Genomic DNA, 21,454 nt, shown 5'->3' on the forward strand with positions numbered 1-21,454 from the left:
GTATTAAGAAAGTCTGTACCAAATTTCAAATAAATCGGTGCATTAGAACTTGAGATATCTTGTCAACCGTATTGAAAAAAGTAGTTTCTAGAAAAACGCGTTTTAAGTTTGCAGTCGCATTTTGGGCAGCCTGAGTGGTTTAATGGTATGCTATACTTATATTTTTTTTGAACAGCTATCAGTGCTTTATACATTGTTTCTTCCTATCCCTCAACAGTTATATTTTTTGCAGATCTTTCAGCCATAAGAGCAGTTCTGCCTTATTTTGAAGCTTCGGAAGCTCATACCTCAGAGCATTTGTCACAGTGTTGATCTCGTTTGCTGGCTTTTTCTTTATCTTAACAAAATTAACTGTAACTCTGAAAATAATTCGAGTTTCCGTAAATCCTCTTAGAGGCTTATTCTTAAAGGTTAAACTTTGAAAATATAAAAAGAAAAAAAGTTCTATTTTTTTTGAATTTCTAGACTAGAACTCTTTAGATATTAACAGTATGCAGTAGAAGTAAGATAAAAACAAGCAATAACAAAAGATCTTCCAAAATACTGAATTGGGTATTAAATAAATTGCAAGACATGAAACATATGAATCACAAAAATTCATCTTGAGAAATATGCTACAAAAACGTGAGCATCGTGATTTTTGCATTTTTTTTTACGCAGGATGTATCTAAGAGTTAAATTTGGCGCATCTTGGTAACCAGATACCAGCCTAATTGGAAACTAGGGCCCAGGCCCTTGGGGAATCCCCGGCTTGAAATCATAGTGTAAGTTTTATATGAGTTTTGGGGGGAAGAGGACAAGTTTATCAAACTGATCAAACTGACAAGGTACCTCCCTTGGCCCTGGACGCTTTGGGTACCCTTTGGAAACAGCCTTGGTATGGTCTAAATTTCTGCACAGATAGTAAAATCAGGAGTCATTGTTTTCAGATTTTCAAATCCCAAGCAAATCTTGAAATCAGGAAAAAATTACTATTTCAATAGGGGTGTAGACATTTGGAATAACCAGAAGCAACTGTTACTTGTAATGGGGCGAACAATTCTAGAATGACTCCTGATCTTCATTGGGGATTGATTAACTGACTAGGACCAAACTAGCTGAGCCAAGAGCCTGTTGCTGGTCATCACTTTTGTATTTGTATTATTGCTATGAGAAAACTGCAAGTTTAGAACAGACACCAATTTTCGTTTTTTACTTTTTTACATCTAACAAACTTTTGATAGTTACAATCTTCATTTCAGAGGTTTCTTGATGATTAGAAATATTATGGTTTCACTACAAAAACAGGGGTGCCCACTTAGGGGGGGGGGGTTGAGGAACATTTTCCCTTTTTTTGGGGGGGAGGGGGAATCTTGGCAATGTTTAGAGGGCGCTGCACTCTTTCTTTTAGCGGGAGCACCCCTGCTACAAAACATAATGAATTAAAGCAAAAATAAAATAAAACAAGCAATTTAACATTTAACTCTTTTATACCTCAAAGATTGTGCTTAATTCATCATGGAATTTCTTTTAGAACTTTTGAAGCTAAGGTTTTAATGAAATAAAGATAGATTTTACTTCTTAGCCTTTTTATCAAAGCTTAATAAGCATCCAAACTTTAAAAAAAACCTTTTTACCATTGGAACAGAAGATAATTGCATATTAAGAAATGTAGATATCAAAAGTGTGAAAATGGTAAATAAAAAAAATATATATATATATTTTTTCAACAAAATAATTTTATAATTGCATTTCAGCAAGGCTACAAAAATTAATATTAATAATGATCAACATAACTGGAGCTTAAGGTTAAATTAGAAATGAGGAACATATTTGATTTTTCAGGTAGTTTCTATTAAGGATAGTTTTATGTTACGCTCAATCTTTTGAAGGTTTGCAGCAAAGTTTTCCTGGTATAACATCGGCTAACTTATTTTAAAAAGTGGAAGAAAATTATAATCAAGCAGAAAATCAACATACTGCCTAAAAATTTCAAAACTTTGAAAATGTCTAAGCAAAAATTTAATTTGTTCATGATTTCTTTCAAACATTGTTTATGATCTTAGGTTCTAGTTTCAGTGACTTAAAACAAATAACGACAAGAGAGATGAATTAAAATATACTTACCATTTACAGTGGGTTCAGTTAGCCACACATGATCAGGAGGTAAAACTTCAGGAACACCACCAACACTAGTACTTACAACTTGCAACCTAACTTTCAAAAAAAAAAAAAAAAAAAAAAAACAATAAGAACATGCATTAAAACTGACATGAATTTTTAAAACTAAACAAATTATGCATTTAACTATAAGAAATAGATTCAAATTACCATCAAAGGAAATGACACTCTGATTATCACGTTTACTTAGAAATTTATTTATTTATTTATCTTATGCAATTAAAAAATTTATTTAATACACATACAAATATGTTACAATGTGCAACGCATTTTATCACATGATTAGCAAACAAAAATCCTTAATACAAAAGGTCTGTATTCAAAAGAGGGGATACACAAGTGATTGGTTCGAAAATAATAAGTAGTACAGTAAAAAAAGGCGAAACATAAATTTCATATGAATCTACATTTATACATATAAGTAATATAATGCAACATATCTGATTATGATCACATATTTTAATTGCTGTAATTAAATGTGTTTTCCTTTTTTATATTAAACATTGATACTGTTAACAAATGCAAAATAAACACTCCACATTTTCCATGAACGAATATGGTTTAGAATTAACGGTGATAGCTAGTTTTGATATTTTTGAAAAGAAAACAAAAATTACCCACAACATGCTGCTTCTAAAATAGCCATACAAAATGCTTCCGTCAAAGAGGCATTAAGATAAATGTCTCCTTTCACTAAAACCTATAAATTAAAACATACATTCTTATTATAACAGACTAAGAACATATGTATAAAAATTATTAAATCATCAGACAATTAATAAGATAGGAAATAAAAACATGATTACATCTCGGACGTTTTCATGCTTTATAGAGCCAAGAAGGGTTACTCTTTCTTGCAGCTGACAACGCTCTCTCACTTCTTCCAAAACAATTCGTTTAGGACCATCGCCACCTGTAAATATGAAACATTTTAATACATAGGTAAATATTAAAAGCCTGATAAATAACAAAGGGATAACAGCACCTTATACATATGCATGAGCACTTAGCTTTCTGCCTGCTGTGGCAGTGTTTTAAATTTCCTTCGTGTCTTTGAGGTATTTGGAACTAGGAACAGGAACTCTGCTGTGATGAGTATGATGTTCTGAGAGATATTCTAATTACTGGTAAATTTTAACAATTGTAAAGCCATTTTTGTTAATAAAATTGTACATTCCTTTTAACTAAGCATCTTTATAAGTACACCTGAAGTAAAGACAAGCTCATAAATATGGTGGTATACACTGGCCATTAAAAAAGCTACCCCAAGAAGAAATTGTCAGAATGAAACCAAATTTTACACACGTGATGGCAACATTGATATTAGAAAATGATTAAGGGATTAAAGCAAAATGATCATTTATTACTGGAAGAATCTCAAACAAATGGAGGTTTTAGTACTCCATTGAGACACCTCAAGAGGGAATGTACGAGGCGATACAGTCAAGTATTGAGGCATAGCAGTCTCTTAAAATGTCCTATGTCATTTTATACCAGTTACTGTAAACAAGTTATTAATTCGATCAAAATCATTGGCTCAGTGGCGGGTCTAATGGTAAGTGGACTAATCGATTGAGTGGGGCCCCGTGATGACACAGACCCCTGAAGTTCGGCAAGAATCTAAAATAAGAGTACATTGGTTGTAGATCAAGGGTGCAAATATGCAAAATTGTAAGGGAAGGCTCAGATTTTTCCCCCATGGAAACTGATTTCAGTAAAGATTAGTTATTAAAATTTGACATTTTTAATAACTTATTCATTAACGACATTGGAGAAGAAATGTTTTTACATTTTTACAAAGAAAAAGCACTAAAAGCAAGGAAGTTATAAATTCTAAGGGGGGCCAGGCTTGAGCCCCCACTTGCCCCCTCCCCGTATGAGAGCCATTGTTGTAGATATTACCAACTGTAAGTAAACAAAAGAGCTTTTTTACAGCTGGGGACTGATGTACCAATAGGCTCATGATGCCTGGTTAATTGCCCCCAAATTTGTTTTTTAAAACATCAACACTAAAAAAAATAATTGATGATTTTTCTATCTATGAAACACAATAAAATTTTACACAAGGTTCTTAAATGAAAATTATTACGGAAAGATACCGGTTTTAATATTTGTGTATACTTTATTTTTTATTTTATTGAAACTATTTTTTACCTAAGTTTGGGGGGGGGAGCAAAATTTTTAACGTTTAGGGCCCCCACTTCACTTGATACACCTCTGCATAGGCTGTCTAATTTATCGTCTCAAGTGATTCTAAACATACTTGATTTGTGACAAAGCAGGGCATCGAGCAGTCAGAGGAAGTGGATAATGCAGGGGTAGAAGTGACCGACTTGTCACATATAGGACATTTTCCACAAAAAATATAGGACAAATATAGGACATATTTTATGAATAATTTTGCTATGAAAAAAGGAATAATACATATCATATATTATTTAGTTATTCTTATTAATGATTTTGTTTTAAAGAAAACCTCAAACAAAATTATAACTTATATCTGAAATTGATTTCCTGTTGTTGAAAGAATATTTTTTGAATAAACAGTGTACTTTACAGACTAAATAACTATAAACAAAATTTGAACAAAGATAATTTTTATTTTTTCTCTCCCACTCATGACCCAAGAACTAATTCCACTATTCTTTGATTTTTATATCTAAACTGAACCCTTTACCACTTGTATTAAAAACAAACAGAGCTTGAGAAGGATCCTTCTGATATTTTCAGAGTTTTCTTTATGCTTGAATGTTTTAGCATGCAGCAAAAATCCACTATTGCTTATAAGCCCTGAACAGTAGCAAAAATGGTAAAAAGCGGTAAAATAATCTTTTCCTTTAGTTAGTGATGTGGATCGGGTAAATACCCAGCGGGTAGGTAAATATTTTTTGGGTATTTACTCGGGTATTTACCCAAGGCCTGGGTAAATACCCAAAAACTGGGTATTTTACAAAAAATGCAAAAAAGTGAATAGGATTTTTTTTTAAAAATCTAAATATGAAATAATTGGTAAAAATGATATATACATATGTATTACACAGTTTATAATATTTTTTATTGAAAGACTTGATGAAATCATGAAAGAAACATATCGTGAACCAAAGAATCTTTCTATTCAATGTCATAATTGGAGAAGTATAAGCAATTCATTATGAACTTCAGGATTTCAAAATCATAATCTAGGTTAGCATATCCAAAATGAAAAAAAAAAGGAAGCATGAGGGATGTTTGGAAGAATAAACTGAGAAGTTATTAAGACTATGGTGTTATTTATTTTATTGATATTTAAGTAATAACATGGAAAATATAGAAACAGTTTTCACATTAATAAGCAAAAAAAAAAAAATCAAAATATTCTATTCTGTTGCCTTGCTCATTTGCATTTGTTCCCCTGTAGGGTGAGAAGGTAAATATTTTTTTGGGTATTTATCCAAAGGCAGGGTAAATCCCCTAGTAATTTCGCATTTTGAAAAAAAATTTAGGTACTATTAAAAGGTGACTATTTTCTTTTTTAAACATAAACTCTAAAATAAAAGATTAAAAATTTTAAATGAATTTTAAATGTTTATGTATATTATGTGTGTGTGTGTGTGATACAGAATACACCTGAACAATTGAACTAAGTGTAGAGGAATTTTTCTGCATAAGATACAGGTAAATAAATAGTAATAATAAATTGAGCGACATTTCGTTACATTTTGATGTCATGCAGGGACATATTATTGGGTTATAAAAGACTAGGACCTTAAAAAATTGATGTTTGCTTTTTTTTGTAACCAGTTAAGCTTTTTACTTTTTGTAGAATGGCTTTTTATATCTGAAATTTGGCTATCAACATTGATTAGGCATATCCAACACATTTAATGTGAATATCATATTAGATTGCTAAGCTGTTTCACGCAATAATTCTTTAAATATGTGATCAAAATACAATTTTTGGGCAAAAATTTATTGTTTTGTATATGGTTGGTTGTATATATACATAATGGAATACATACAGAAAAGTATTTTAGTTGAATATAAATTTTTGAAATAAATACCCGGGTATTTACCCATTTTGGGTATTTACCCGGGTATATACCCTGGGTATTTACCCCTAAAAATATATACCCGGGTATTTTACATCACTACCTTTAGTGCACCATGCACCAAAATTTGTACAATTAATGTCCTCCTGGTTCAACCACTCCACACGAAATTTTGTTAAGCGATGCAATTTCGCCATTATAATTCCACTTATTACAACAAACTACGTTTTAACATCATAAGAAACTAACATTCCATGATCCCAAAATTCCACAAAAAGAAGATTGCAAAAAGAATATGAGAACATTCCGATCAGAAAATGCACTGAACACAAAATATACCAACGAAAACGAAAACCATGATGGAAAACAAAACAAACGGCTGTTGCCCACCAAACGCGAAATTCTAAAACCAACTACGATTTAGTTCTCGAAACTTCACCCACTATAGAGTGACGTCACTTTGATGTAGCCAATGAGAGAAGATGCCTGTCGTAGGATTTATTCAGTTGAGTTTTTTAATTTGAGCGAAAAATCCGATGTCAGAAAGTTTATTTACTGTTCCTTTTAAAAAATATATTGGGTAAAAACCCAAAATATAGGAAATATACGTTATTTTTGAAAAATATAGGAAATATATGACGTTTTTGATGCTATTTTTGAAAATATAGGAAATATAGGATATATAGGACTACTTCGACCCCTGATAATGTGGAAGAGGAAGTCCCCTAGTTCAGATTCAGTTATTTTTGAAACAGAATTAGCACTAGTGCTCTAATGGAGAAATAAAGAAAGTATACATATTTAAAATTAAGAAAAAAAGGATCAGGAATATCAAGACAAAAAGCTAAAACAGGACAAATTACTTTTCATTAGGAAAATCCAGAATATCTGAACAACTACGAACTCTGCTAAAGAAATTTTTGTTGATAGTGCATATTATTTTGAAATGTAAATAAGCTCTAGTACCATTTGAAAATGTGAGAAAAATTTCAACAATGAAATTTGGAATCATAGTAATAGGGCAGTTCTCAAAAGGTGGGAACAAACACAGACTTCAACTTTGAAGCTTCAACACCAAATAACTTTCATTTTAATTAACTCTAAAATTTTTGAGGTAAATTATAATGCTGTATAGAGACAAGAATTGACATAAATTATGGAAAAAAAGCTCTTCAAATGCCCTTAAAAAATATTTTCTTTGCTAAAAGGCACAATTTTGGACATACCAAAACGTTAACTGAGCAAATGTACCATTAAAAAAAAATTTTTTTTAATTATTTCCATACGTTTCAAAAAAAAATTAAAGGTATGAATCTTACACTGAATAACTTTTTGTTAATATTTTACACAGATAACAAAAATAAAGATAGATTATTTACTTTGTAAACGATTTTAAAAAAACGTAACTTTGAAATTTGATGTATGTCCAAAAGTTGCGATCTTTAAAATGCTATTATTTGAGAACTAAGTATATGATGTTTTCGTTTTAAAGGTATTTATCGATCCTCAGAATCAATTTTTAATTGTTTAAAAGTGTTTTCATAAGCTTTTATGCAGTATCTTAGAAGAAAAATGATTTTTCTTAAACATACATGTGAGATGTCCAAATGGCGTAACGATCTTGATGCCGATAATTCTGTCCGTTTATTCATAATTTTTGATGATCCACTGTCTTCTAACCTCAATAAAAAAGGTTATTATAATGTTATCTTCTTTAATCCATTGGTATTTTGCATAATTAATACGTTACACATTGAACAATGCATAAATTACAGTAGTAACATGGCTTTCTATGATCGAACGAAAGCCATTTTGCGCTAACATCGCCAAGCAAACTTCCGCTGGCGACATTGGCGACAACACAGTATACGATACGCTCAAGGTTACCAGAGGGGGATTCCAGTTTAACAAATGTAGTTAATCGTCAGCTGCACCAGTTTTGGCGACGTTATCACCTGCGCTAGCAATTTTTTTTCCCGCCGCTTTTATTATTTTAGAATTTTTTTTTTCTCTTTCTTTTAAACATAATTTAACGATCTCGAAATAGAAATACGAATTTCTTTTTTCAATAATTTTTTTAGACATCGTTTTAATTCTTATGACATTAGAAAAAATATTCGTTATTAAAACTGATGTCATTTTTTACATTCTTTCTTAAAGAATATTTTGTTTATTTTTCCTTTAAAAATATATATGTCGTATTTATTTGTTTCTATTTTTATTCCTTATTTGTCCCAATAAATCAAACTACAAGTTTGTATAATTATTTCCATGAAGCTTTTTTCTACCTTTCATCAACTTCTTCAAAATCATTCCAAAACTTTATTATATGTAAAGAGCAGTATGTATAGCCATTCAAGTACTTCATTAATATCCTCTTTATCATTAAATTGCAAAATTCAAAAAGTAGTAAATAAAATTTTCATTGGAAAAGTTAAAAATCAGATTAACAGTTGTCAAAAATGGTGAAACTTACATTATGATGATGTCCAAAATCCGTTACCTACATGACAACAATGTCCAAAATCTGTTACCTACAGATTGCTGATTTAATTTGCTAATTAACAATTTTTACAAATACCTGCTGTCTTTTCATGTTCATATTTTGTGTTCTAGGTATGCATACTATAGAATAAAAGAAAAATTGATATCAAATTCGAAAATTTTTGAAGTTGCTCAAAGTTAACTTTTTTGTTCCCACCTTTTGAGAACTGCCCAATAAAAGTTTTTCTTTACAAAATGTCACTGTAATGCAAAAAAAAAAAACAAACATATACCAACTTAACTTTAAATATCAGTTTTATAACAGAATATTAAAATTATTTAGCTAAAAGATTGAGAAGAGGATTACCGATTATAAAATTTACTTCAGGATGTTGTGCACAAATGACTGGAATCACACCGGCAAGAAGATCAATACCTTTTCTATATACAAGTCTACTTATGACTACAACAGTAACTGAAATAAATGAAACATTGTTTTAAAATTTTATTTGCAAGCATGAATATGAAAATGACAAATACAATTAGGTCATATAGCTCAAAACAAAGTAAAAGTTGATAATAGATGTGAATTACATAGAACTAAAAGTACCAATAATAGAGAAATGTACAATTAATTAGCCTGCAAATATAATTTAGTGTATTATGCTTGAATATGTTAACAGCAAATATCACACAACCAGTCGCACAGTCAAAAATTACCTTCTGGGTGGGGATTTTAGACAGAACAATATATAAACTACCATATTAGGAATGGCAATATGTGTTAACACAAAGGGTTCCATATGGGGTTTTGCTTCCAAAACCTCTTTCTTGTCTGCTCCACTGCACACAGCCAAATAATAAAAAAAAAGTTATACTGATACTATTTGTCTTCACTGAATAGAAGGTTAACCCGCATTTCTGCTAAAAATTGTGCTAGAGAAAAACATGCAATAAAATTTTTTACATGTTATCATTAAACTGTGAAGTTTTCACATATTTACTGAGCTATTAAAGAGCTTTTTCTTGTATGCATAAAATAATTTAGTTTCATGCATTGTATTACAAATACCAGCAAAACAAAAGTTTAACTTTACTGAATCACTTGTTTAATATACTTCAAAAGAATACATATAGAATATTTACATACCAACATAGATACACAATACAGGCAAAATAATTTACAGAATGATTTCTAATTTTTCTTTAAATTATGGGGACTTTGAATAAAAAAGTTTGTTTAATGGACTATAAAAAGTTTTTAAAAAAGAATAAAGAGTGTCACAACTTCTTCTATAATGTATTGAAGTGTTGCGACATGTTTTGTTTAATTCATTTTTATACCTTTTAAAAAAATACCCTTTCATTATTTGTGAAATGTATTAGTCAAGCTTTTATATTTTATGTATAATTCATGTGCTAGAAGACAAACTCCCTGCTTTAAAAAAGATTGAATTGAAAAATCGGCCAAGTTGGTTCCTTTTTCATATCCGTTTTAAATAACTATCACTTTTTCGCATGTTTTAAAGCTACTTGGAATGCGACCTTGGCCAACCTTGATCGTGAATTTGCTGTAAACAGGAAATGCTCTGGGCATTGACCCAGTTCCGATGGATTCTTCTTCTCTGGAAACGGATTCAATTAATTAGTTTCTGCTTAAATTTTCTTAGATTGGCAACAAGATGTACGATTTTTGTGAAGTTATAAAACCCCTGACAACTTGAAGGATCTTCGAGTGCTTCTGGAGATATCTGCATCGTCTCTTTTTGTTTCGCAGGTGACTTTCCCAGCCCACTCCAAATGAATCTTGGGAATGTCGCGCTTAGGAGCTGGCACACACCTAGGCTAATGAACTTCCTTCCCCCCGGATTGCTGCCTCTCTCCGTTTCTGCTGGTTTAGCGGTTTTTGTTACGCAAGGGAGCCTAGTTCCTGTTTTCCAAAGGCTACTTTGACTCCTGCCGCCTTCGCTATTCCTGCCCCCCTGAACCGATGATTTCCCAGATGGAAGCTTATGAATGTCGCCTCTTCCAGAGTGGGTGCATATTTAGCAGCGACACAGCAAATAAAGGGAGGGGTCGACAAGACCACAGGTGACCCTGCGTACAGCGAATGACCGAAATTGGGTCCGATTCTCGTGAACATTAAACGAACCTTCAGCACTCCAACTAAGGGGTTGCCCTTCGTTAATAGAAAATGCGTTTTAAAAGATACAGTGTTTTTGTGTTCTTTCTAAAACTATGAAGTTCTCCGGATTAAAAGATGTTTTCTGCCAAATGGGTGAGTTTGTTTTTTGATTTAGTGTCCCCTTGTTTTCTTCTCCTTGCAGTATGGAGCCTGGTAAAAATTACAAAGTCCCTTTTCTATGTTTTAACTTGCCCCAGTAACTTATTTAATCCATTTGTCTCAAAAATGCTTTTTCTAAACTGTCCTGGGTTTGTTTGCCCTGTTTCATTTAAAAGAGCTAGATGCTAAGTCATGGCTGTCCAACTGCAAAGAGCTGGCCCCTGCACGGCTCAGAATTCTGGTTTACTGATTACCTGGCGGGCCGCAGTTTGAAAGAGTTGAACAATAACCTCTTGCCTCTTAAACAATAACAATTAATAGTTGAATTAGTAATGGTAAAACAATGAAACAGAAGGATTATAAAACAATGTGCTTACATTTTAATGGAGATACTGAGGCCGGTCACCTTTCTTTACAAGGACAGGCATGTCAACATCGATGTTTGTCCTTGCCAGCCAAAGAAGGTCTAACAATGAACTGTCGGAACAAGCTCTCAATTTCTTTTTCAAAATCAACAAAGGCCATAGAGTTAGTGAGGGGGGGGGGGAGGTCTTCATTTTTAACCAATTTCAGGCAGGTTTTGATTATCTGAAATGTTTCTCTCTTCCCTCCCTGTCTCCCCCCGCCAACGCGAGGCAATACTATTTCTAGGAATTTGTTTGAACACCAGCATGCAGGGTAGGACTGCTTGACCTTGACTTGTAAATGTCCTGTACCTTTTTCTCTCAATACAATGAAAGGAGTAAAAGAGCGATCAAGAGGAAATTTCGGGGAACCTGGCTTGACCAAAAATAGCAGTCTGGGATGCTTCTTGATACCATAAAATGTGGAAAAAATATGCTGAATAAGAAGTTGGCGGGCTGCACAATATGTGTTGGCGGGCCGCCAGTTGAACAGCCCTGTACTAAGTGCTGCTTTTCAATTGTGATATTCATATGTTTTTCCCCAGGGAGCTTTGCATGTTTCTGCCGGATTACTCTGAATTTTATTTGCAGCAGGAAAGATATTTAACTTAAATGTTTTGTGTTTGGGTTATTTCACAGTGCAATGGTATGGCCAATTTTTTATATATTTTTATTTATAATTACAACTTATCATCACAAAGAGTTGTATGAGTTAATGATTAATAGCATTATAGAAATTACCTGTTTTCCCCAATTTCCTTGTTTAAGTCAGGCTTAAAAATAGCCGTGTCAACTGCATTTGGTATAACAGCAATTAGATTTGGTCTTACATTAGCTCTTAGGGCAGTATTTTCTTTTCTGAAAATAAAAATTTAAAAGGTTTTTTTTTTTGAGTAGAAGGGGTGAAGTTTCGTGCAATTTATACTTTAAAACATTTTTTATATTCCTACGTTAATGGATATATATGTCAGCAAGTGGTGAAGTAGCATGAGGAAGAGGAGTGAATAATCCACAATAAATAAATAAAACTATAGGTATGCAAGTATACATGCATGTGCGTGGCTGATTAAGACATCAAGTTCTACAACTGTTCTTCTTCTCTCAAGAATTGAGTAGCCAGTGACTGATTGGGCGGAGGGAGCAGGGTTGCCAGGAAATTAAAATTTATGAAAATAGCCATATACAAAACCCCTTGCAACCATACTTAAACATTATTAAATCTACTTTTCCAGTCTTTCTATGCAAGGTTTATTATTAATTCCATATTGGGTGCTTAATATTTTTAAAAATTTACTGTTTAAATAATTGATTTAATGCTCTTTTTAAATATTCTGATGAATAAATTCTCCTTTTTTTTTCCCACGTGAATAATTTATACAGCCTCAATCCTACTCGTATCATTCAGAGACTAAGAAGTCAGAAATTATAAGAGACGAGAACAAAACTAGAAACAAAATAATAATAATAATAATAATAAATGCAGGTTTCCTTTAAAAGGAACTCTTTTTTTTAAAGCAAAACAAAAACATTGCGTTTTTTTTTTTTTTCATTATTTTGCAACTGATTTCTCTTCTATAGGTTTTCACGGAGTCAAAGGTTAACAGACTTTGAAATCTTTGTATTAAAAAGTTTTTCACACTGCAATGTAGAACAATGAATTCATGTATGTCCCCCACATGGATTGGGCAGGGTATTTTAAAGCAATGGAGCCAGGACCAAGAAAGTTCCTGGAATTAAATAAGTAACATCAAAACTTGTTTTACAGATCAATTTTTAAGTCCAGCAAAATGATCACAGAAATGGCTCCCATTTGTGGGATCTGGTAAGGAGGCCCGGGCAGGGGCATAGCTAAGGGGGGGTTTTGGGGACAACCCCCCCCCCCAAACGTTAGCCTCAAAAAAAAAAAGAGAAAAAGAAGAGGGAAGAGAAAGAAAAAAAATCAGTACGACTTTTTTCTGTGTAACAAAGGTCAAAAATTCACTTCGCTCCCCCCCCCCCCCCCAATGCCATTGAAAATCTGCTCCATGAGTGACCCTCAAGTATAAAGACGCCTCCCTCTGCTGCAACAATGTTTTGATAATTGAGTGAAATTTGACACTTCGCTTTAGAAATGAGATTGTTTGTTAAATCCAGGTATAGGCAGCCTTTCTTTGTCATAGATTCTGAAAATTGTTTAATATGTTTAATTTTATGAGCCGCGCAGTGAGAATATTGCATACAGTCGAATCTGTATATTTGGAATTTCACATTAAAAAAAATCGAGATAAAGAGGTTTTGAATTACGGAGGCTTTAAGAAACTTTTTATAGAAATTTGAAATATGATGGTGAAAATTTTAAATCGATACTAAAGACAATATGGGCTCTTGATTAAAATTCCTCTTTATTAGTTTTGTTAGGTATTTATTCTATTATTACATTATTGAGTGCTTTATTGCGAGTTTAAGGAATCATTTTGACAGTAAAAGAAACTTTAAGCATATCTTTTTCAAGAAAAAGTCTTTTATTGTTTTTTGATCCCGGGTTTTTTTTTTTTTTTTGGATTCATTATTTATCCTCTTGAGGTTAGCAATTGCAGCAAATCTAACTTGGCCAGTAGTCTACGATTTTCCTTTTTTCATCACTTGAAAAAAAACTTATACTTTCTTTTCACTCCTATCATTTCGGTTTTCTAAGGAATCACAATTTTAAGAAAGAGAGCAACCAAAGAACAGTACTAATCCAGATAACAGAGCGAAATGTGTTTTAACTTGAATGACCTTTAACCATGAACTTTAATGTTCATCTTAACATGCCAAACCTGTGAATTTCACCCCTTAACTCTTCTTTCAAGAAAGTGCGCGAAACGACTGTCCTTTGGTTAATCTTCCTGGAAAGCCTATTCGTGGAACGCATTTACTGCCTCCTCAGCTCTTGAAGACTATTCCTCTGTTTCTGAGTTGAAGAAAATGTTTTTGTTTGCTGCTTTGAAGATCATTGGGCTTTGAATCCGAAAATGATAGCATAACCGGAATTCGAGACGATAGAGGTTTTTGTTGGTCTGATCTCGTGTGTGTCATCGGTCATAGTCAAAACTACCTTTGCTAACCAGAGTATCCATTGTGATCACATTGATTCTTCAGCCAGTATTTACTGCGTATTCTTTTGGAAACGTACAGTCTGTTTAAAGTAGTACATTCTAAGAGAAAGTTGTTGCATAATGAAAGAACAAGACCGATAACAAGCTTTTTTCAACTCAAAGAAAAAAATTAAAATGACGAAAAGGATTGCTCTAAAAAGAGAAAGTTAACGTCGTCTGAAGAAAATGAAGAACAGTCTGCAAAGCAGCGTTAGTCCCTTCAGACCCTTCTGAAGGTAATTTTATTTTAATTCAAAAGAAAAACTGCATAGCATTACATGAATAAAATGTTTAAAAACGAGATGAATCTAGATTATTTCTATTAGCTTGGTTCGGATTAAAAAGTAAAAAATAAAAAAGACTTCTGTTTATAATACCCGAAAATTGCTGTTGCTCTCTCAAATAGATATTTATGTAAATTCTAAAGCAGCTAATAAAATTAAAAGTAAATATCTTTATAGATATATCTTTATAAATATAATATCTTTATAGTCTGACCACCAGAGTCTGAGATTGAAAGTCAAACATCCAGTTTACAGGCGGAAATTGAAGTATCTATTAGCTTTCAGGGATGCCAGCTTTTGTAGATGTGTGTTAGCCTCTAAATTAGGCAGTCACACTGAAATGAATGAAACACGGTCATCAGATATTTGATTTCCCCCTGATTTCGATAGACTGGTTTTGACAAGACGTTGCTAGAAAATTTCACTTTAAATTAAATGGAAGGAAAAGAAAAAAAAGTTGAATTTTCCATAACATTAAAAAAATAAAAAATTCTTTGCTTTTGTTTTGTTTGACACAAGTATCGGAATTGGGGCACCCCATTCCAAAGTATGTAAGATTCACCTCCCTCTTATTTTTTTTTAATACTAAAAAAATTTACACACACACACACACACACATATATATATATATATATATATATATACAGGCCCAGATTACTCAATAGGTCACCCTAGGCCCTGGCCTAGGGCGCAAGCCGAAAAGGGCGCACTTCACAGTGAAAAAAAATAAATAAATAAACGGCTTGTTGAAAAAAAAAAGAAAAAAAGAATGGCTCGCTAGTGTATATGAAGAAGCAAAGTTTAACTAAAATAAATTGCAACCAGCCTGTTAGGAAAAAAACAAAGCAATTGGAGAAGAGGGAAAGGGTATAACGATTGAGTCGAGTTCCTTTTCTGGTCAAAGCAGATAATTTTCAGTATCTTTGATTTGAACAACAATTTCTTAAACATATAGCTTTGTCCACGGGCGGACTGGGTCCTCCAAGAGGGCGTCAACGTTGACTCCCAAACATAGGCGGATTTAGGACTGAGTTCCTGGGGGGGCAGGATTTTTTTTTAGCTACATTTTAAATTACCCCCCCCCCCACCCGATGTTTTGGTCTGTTTTCCTGTGATGAATAAGGCCATGCTTTACTTTTTTTGTGTTGTTTTCATGCTGTCCTATTTGAATTGACCTTAAGAGAGGTGACTGGTATCAAGAGAGTGACGCAAGGCTCCCTTTTAAGTAGGACATAGAATATTCCCTAATGTAGGGGGTCTGGGGGTTTGTCCCCCAGAGGAAATTTTGTAAAATGGATATAAAATTCTGCATTTCGAAGCCTTAAAAGAGTTAATTGGATAGACAAAAATCTCGGGGGAAAAAAGAAAAAGATTTTTTTTTTGTTTTAAGTTTTATGATTTAAATGTGCTTTGTGATGTGAGTTAATACTTTAAAAGAAATGCTATACAGATTTAGAAAATATGTAACATGAGAGTAGCATACTACTTATTAGAAAAATTCATAATTTATACACTTGATGATAAGAAATAAAATTGAAGCACACTTTGCTTAGGAGTTTCAAAGACTTGTCTAATTATTTTCAAGGTTTGGTTGGTTAGATTGGGTGTTTTGGCACAAGAGAGCAAATTCTTTACAAGGATTTTAGAACATTTATTATTTAAGGCACCTCATTTGCACTTTCCAGTCTCTGAAATTGAGTTCTAGATTATACAATTGTACATTATTATTCAAACTTTGTAAAAAAAAAACAAAAAAAAAACAGCTACTTTAAGTTTAAAAGGAAAAATGAACTATAGAATTCTCTCATTACAACAACCTTCTTTTTAATTATAAGCAGTGCAGAAAACGAAAAGGAATAGAGGTAGTGTATCATTTTTTCCTGGCTAAACAAATTAACAATATGCAGTAGAAGCAAGATAAAAGCAATCAATACAAAAGAATTTCCAAAATACTGCATTTGGGATTAAATAAATAGCAAGATGGGAAACATGTGAGTCACAAAAATTTATTCCAGATAATATGTTACAAACGTAAGCACCATGATTTTTACACTTTTGATGCAGGATGTAGCAAGGATCTGAATTTGACATGTTTTGGCATTCCGCCCCCTACCATTTGTTAGAAATTTTAAAATTTCATGTTTGTAACCACACATTTCCAAATATTCAAGGTTTTCAAGCCCTTGAAAATGAAATTAGTTTTTTCAAGCACTTTTCATTTTTTAAGGAACAAATAATGCAATATTTCTGCGAGTTACGGACCCAGTTCAAAGCAGTAGCCCGAAGCTATAGCTTGTTTATCTTATAGGCAAATCCGGCCCTATATGTAATTCACTCTTACCTGCAGATTTTTGTAATTTTTACAAAAATTCGTCAGTTTTTACGGTTAAAGGGTTTTTACAATTTTACCAATCTGTGAACGTGTGAATTCCAGAAGGTTCTTCAAAATCTTTTGTCTGTAAGAGAATACAAAATGTTTTTGAAGTCACGCAAATTGAAAATAAACATTCTGAGAAAGAAAACAAATCATAACGAGTAGATTGTTCTGTTAGCGCAAATGGGGGAGGTAGGTTCTCTTTGTTTTAGGTTCTAATTTAATACTTGTCAATTATTATAAGTGTTGCAGCTGAATACATAGCTCGTTTACCCTATGTTATCATTTATATACTTGCCCAAATGGTTTTCAGTCCAAAATAGTGAACATAGGCATATATTTAGCACCCCAGTGACAACTGTACTGTTTGTATTTAATGTTTTTTTTTTTCTTTTCTCCAATCAGAAAAGGACATTCGCTATTCTCTTCATTTTCATTGAACTATTCAAAAAAAAAAAAAAAAATAAGGATTTTTTTGCTTTAAGATTTTGGAAGATGTGTTCTTACTATTTTAAGTCCTCCCAAAACTGGGGGGCACTGCCCCTATGCCCCCCTCCAATAAATCCAAATATAAAAATTCTCCCTTCTGAACTAGTCAAAAAAGAAAAAAAAATGACTTTTTAAAATTTTTTTGGAAGATGTGTTGTTTCTATATAAAGTCCTCCCAAAACTGGGGGGGCATTGCCCCCCTCTGCCCCCCCCCATAAATCCGCCCATGCTCCCAAAGGGCGCACAGGTTCGACGGAGCAAAAAAAAAAAAAAAAAAAAAAAAAAACAAGAATGTATAAACCACGAAGATCACAACAAAGTGGATAAAAATACATGGGATCCCCGAAATATGTTTTAAATAGAAGAAAAACCAATAGTTCTAAATTTTTCTAAGGTAAAAAAAAATGAATGGAAAACAAAATTGCATCAAGAAATTCAAGATCCCGGATATTTAAATTTAAATAAAAAGGAAAAAATTATGTAAGATATCACCTCTGGCCAAAGTATCAAACTTTTTTTTTTTAACAGGCAAAATTTTGAAAATTCCATTATGTAAAAACTAAAACAGTTAAATGTTTTTGAAAAAGAAAAAATGGGTGAGGATGTTTTGCAACAAATTTCTAAGTCTATCCCCATCTTTTTACGTCACCAAAGCCAAAGATAGCCTAAAATTGCATTTTATAACTTTAATAGAAAAACTTCAGAGGAGATTCCACGAGCCCGCTTCCACTATCATCTTCAAAAATTATCTAAACTTTTTTTTTTTTTTAAATAAAACATCAATTTCAAAAAGTTTTCGAATGAGACTCGACAAACCACATCCCTTCCCACAACGTCATCAAAGACAACTGCGCATTTAAGACTTAAATATTCAAAATTTCTGGGAGGGAGGATTCTAAACACTAATTCTCTCCCTAACACCATCGAAGGAAAGCAAACAATTTCGTTTATAGAACCTCAACTCTAAACATTTGTGCAGTAGATCCCTCGAACCCCCCCTCCCGGCCCCCCGTTCTGTTCCCAACATTTTGAAGATGGTTTGAAATTTCTAACATTTTCCGCAAGGAGATTCCCTAAACCCTATCCAATCACCCAGCATTATAGGTCCTACAAATGCATATTTAGAGTTTTCACATTTTGAATTTTTTTTGGGGGAAAGATCTCTAAAACTCCCACCTTCACATCATATCAGATAGTCTAAAATTTTGTTTTTAGGACCTTAAATTCGAAAACTTTCCTGGAGAGTGACCCTGATTTCAGCCCTTATCCTACCTTACTGAAAATCGTCTAAGATTTTGTTTTTAGGACCTCAATTTTAAAATTCTTTTCTGAGAGCGCCCCTGAGTGCAGCAATTCTACAACATTATTAAAAACGTCAAGAATTTTGTATTTACCACTTCAATTTCGAAACAATTACGGAAGAGGAGTTACCAAACCCTATTCCTTCTCATATGTCATCAGAGGTGGTTTCCAATTGCGTATTTAAGTTTTCAATTTCGAAACCTTTCTGGGGAAGAACAGTAACCCCATCTGTGTGTGTTCGGACGTCATAAAAGATGTTCAAAATTTTTTTGGTTCTCAGTTTCGAAAAGTTTTTTTGCTAGAGTCACCAAACGTCCTACATCAAAAAAAAAAAAAAAAGAAAGAGAGATTGTTAAAAATTGCGTTGTAGGACCTCAATTTGAACAAAAATTCAGGAAGGCTCTCCCAACTCCCACTGCTCCCCAGCATTATTAGTAAAAGATCATCAAAAACTTTGTTTTAAAAACTAATTTCTATAGAGGGAGGAAGGAGGGGGGGGGGGGGGAGGAGTTCCCAAACTCAGCCGTTTCTTTAACATCATCAAAAATAACATACAATTACGTATGCAGGGCTTCAGTTACGAAAACTGTCTTGGGCGAGTTCCAAATGCCACTACTTCCCATTAAATAGCCTTAGATGGCCTAAAATTGCATTTCTAATGCTTCAATTTCAAAAAATTCCCAGTTGAGCACCCCCAACCCCCCCTTTTTTGAACATCATCAAAGGAAAACAACGAAAGAAAACCCATCTCTCATTTTGTCAAACTACTGCACCTATGGTAATGGCTGGGGAGGAGGGGGGGGGGATACGATTTCCATAGAATGCAAATATGTGAGGTGAAGCGTAATCTCTAAGTTTGGCCTAGGGCGTAAAAAGATGTTAATCCGGCCCTGTATATATATATATATATATATATATATATATATATATATATATATATATATATATATATATATATATATATATATATATATATATATATATATATATATAAAAGACCCCCCCCCCCCCCGAAAGTCGGGTCTAGCTACGCCTCTGGGCCCGGGAATAATTAAGATCATATCAGCTATTCTACTTTCTGATATTATCAAGCTAAATAAAAATAGACAAGAGCATTAACGAATAAAAATTTGAAAGTGAAAAATAAATAACAAAATGCAATGCATTATTAATGGTAAAACTTTCAATTTCAGATATAAAACTGTTTGGTAAATTGGCAACTGAAAATTTGAGACTTCATTTTGATTCCAAGACATTAATGTATTGGAAAGGGTTCAAAGGCGGGCTACAAGGCTAATAAGTGGACTTTCCCACTTAGATTATGATTCCAGGCTTAGAAGGCTAAAAATGTACAGTCTTGAGCAAAGAAGAGACCGAGGGGACATGATTCAGCTGTTTAAATTTATTAAAACGAAAGATGTTACGGGGCTAAAGTTTAGCACTGAAAACAGGACAAGGGGTCATTGTTTTAAGCTATTTAAGTCTCAGGCTAACATGGATATTAGGAAAAATTATTATTTTAACAGGGTAGTGGAACCTTGGAACAGCTTACCGGAAGAGGTGGTAATGAGCAAAGGAGTAGACAGTTTTAAGAGGGCCATTGATCTTCACTGGGGATTGTAAATTGACTAGGACCAGTCTAGCTGGGCCCAGAGCCAGTTGCTGGTCGTCACTTTTGTATTTGTATTTGTATTTTTAGTTTCAGGACATCAGTCTTTTTTTTTCAAAGTAAAATGCAGATATGCAATTTAAAAATAATGTAAAGCTATCTGAAGGGCAAAAAGTTAAACAATAGTTTGACTAATGCTTTTGAATGTTTTCTAGCCAAGTGATTTAAATTAGCCAAATTGGCTAATATCAGTTAAACCAGGCAATTGTGGGAAGGGGGGGGGGGAGAGGAGATGTTAAAAAATAATGTTTAACAAAATAATGAAATGATTAATGAACCATTTTATACAACTATTTCTACGCAATAATTAATTTGCTAAATACCCTGTATGAGACACACAGATTACATGGTTACAAATTGAAAGCGTCATCTGAAGAAGTTTGTTGGTAATTATAGCACTGGCATCTGCAAATCCAAACAATGAATGATCAGTGAAAACTGTTTTCAAACCCATGGTTTTTGCATGAAACATAGCTTCATGTGCTAGAGCAGAAAATGCCTAAAGGAAAAAGCAAAGTAATTACTAACTACAACACATAATCATTTTCAATGTTACAGATTTTTCAAATATTAAGAGCCAGTTTTTATAACAACCGGGCATAAATGGGATGTTCGGATATACACCATTTTTGAATGGTTTGAAACAATATGAGGGGTATTAACACATGTCTGAAATAATTGGGTGTTAGTCCAGTCATTTGGTCGAAAAAAAAAGGGATTACCTGGAAAGTTTTTCCGGGAGTTTTGAAAATTGGTAATTTTATAGATTTTGATGTGCTCTTTTCGAATTTCCACTTTGCCACCTCGTATCTTTGCCCCTCGCGCCGCCATATTGAAAAAATGGCGTCTAAAAGCGGTAT

General features: G+C 32.9%; 1 protein-coding gene across 1 annotated transcript in view; it reads right to left on the reverse strand.

The window, feature by feature from the left end:
* Positions 1-21,454, reverse strand: part of LOC129234100 (phosphatidylinositol N-acetylglucosaminyltransferase subunit A-like) — a 47,656-nt gene that overhangs the window by 8,468 nt on the left and 17,734 nt on the right. The window contains exons 4-9 of the mRNA XM_054867992.1: positions 20,918-21,093; positions 12,104-12,218; positions 9,040-9,148; positions 2,967-3,073; positions 2,778-2,860; positions 2,107-2,192 (exon numbers count right to left, since the gene is read on the reverse strand). Of these exons, the coding sequence (XP_054723967.1) occupies positions 2,107-2,192; positions 2,778-2,860; positions 2,967-3,073; positions 9,040-9,148; positions 12,104-12,218; positions 20,918-21,093 (676 nt within the window). The remainder of the gene's footprint in view (positions 1-2,106; positions 2,193-2,777; positions 2,861-2,966; positions 3,074-9,039; positions 9,149-12,103; positions 12,219-20,917; positions 21,094-21,454) is intronic.

This window comes from Uloborus diversus, chromosome 1 (genome assembly GCF_026930045.1).
Source record: "Uloborus diversus isolate 005 chromosome 1, Udiv.v.3.1, whole genome shotgun sequence".
Lineage (NCBI taxonomy): Eukaryota > Metazoa > Arthropoda > Arachnida > Araneae > Uloboridae > Uloborus > Uloborus diversus.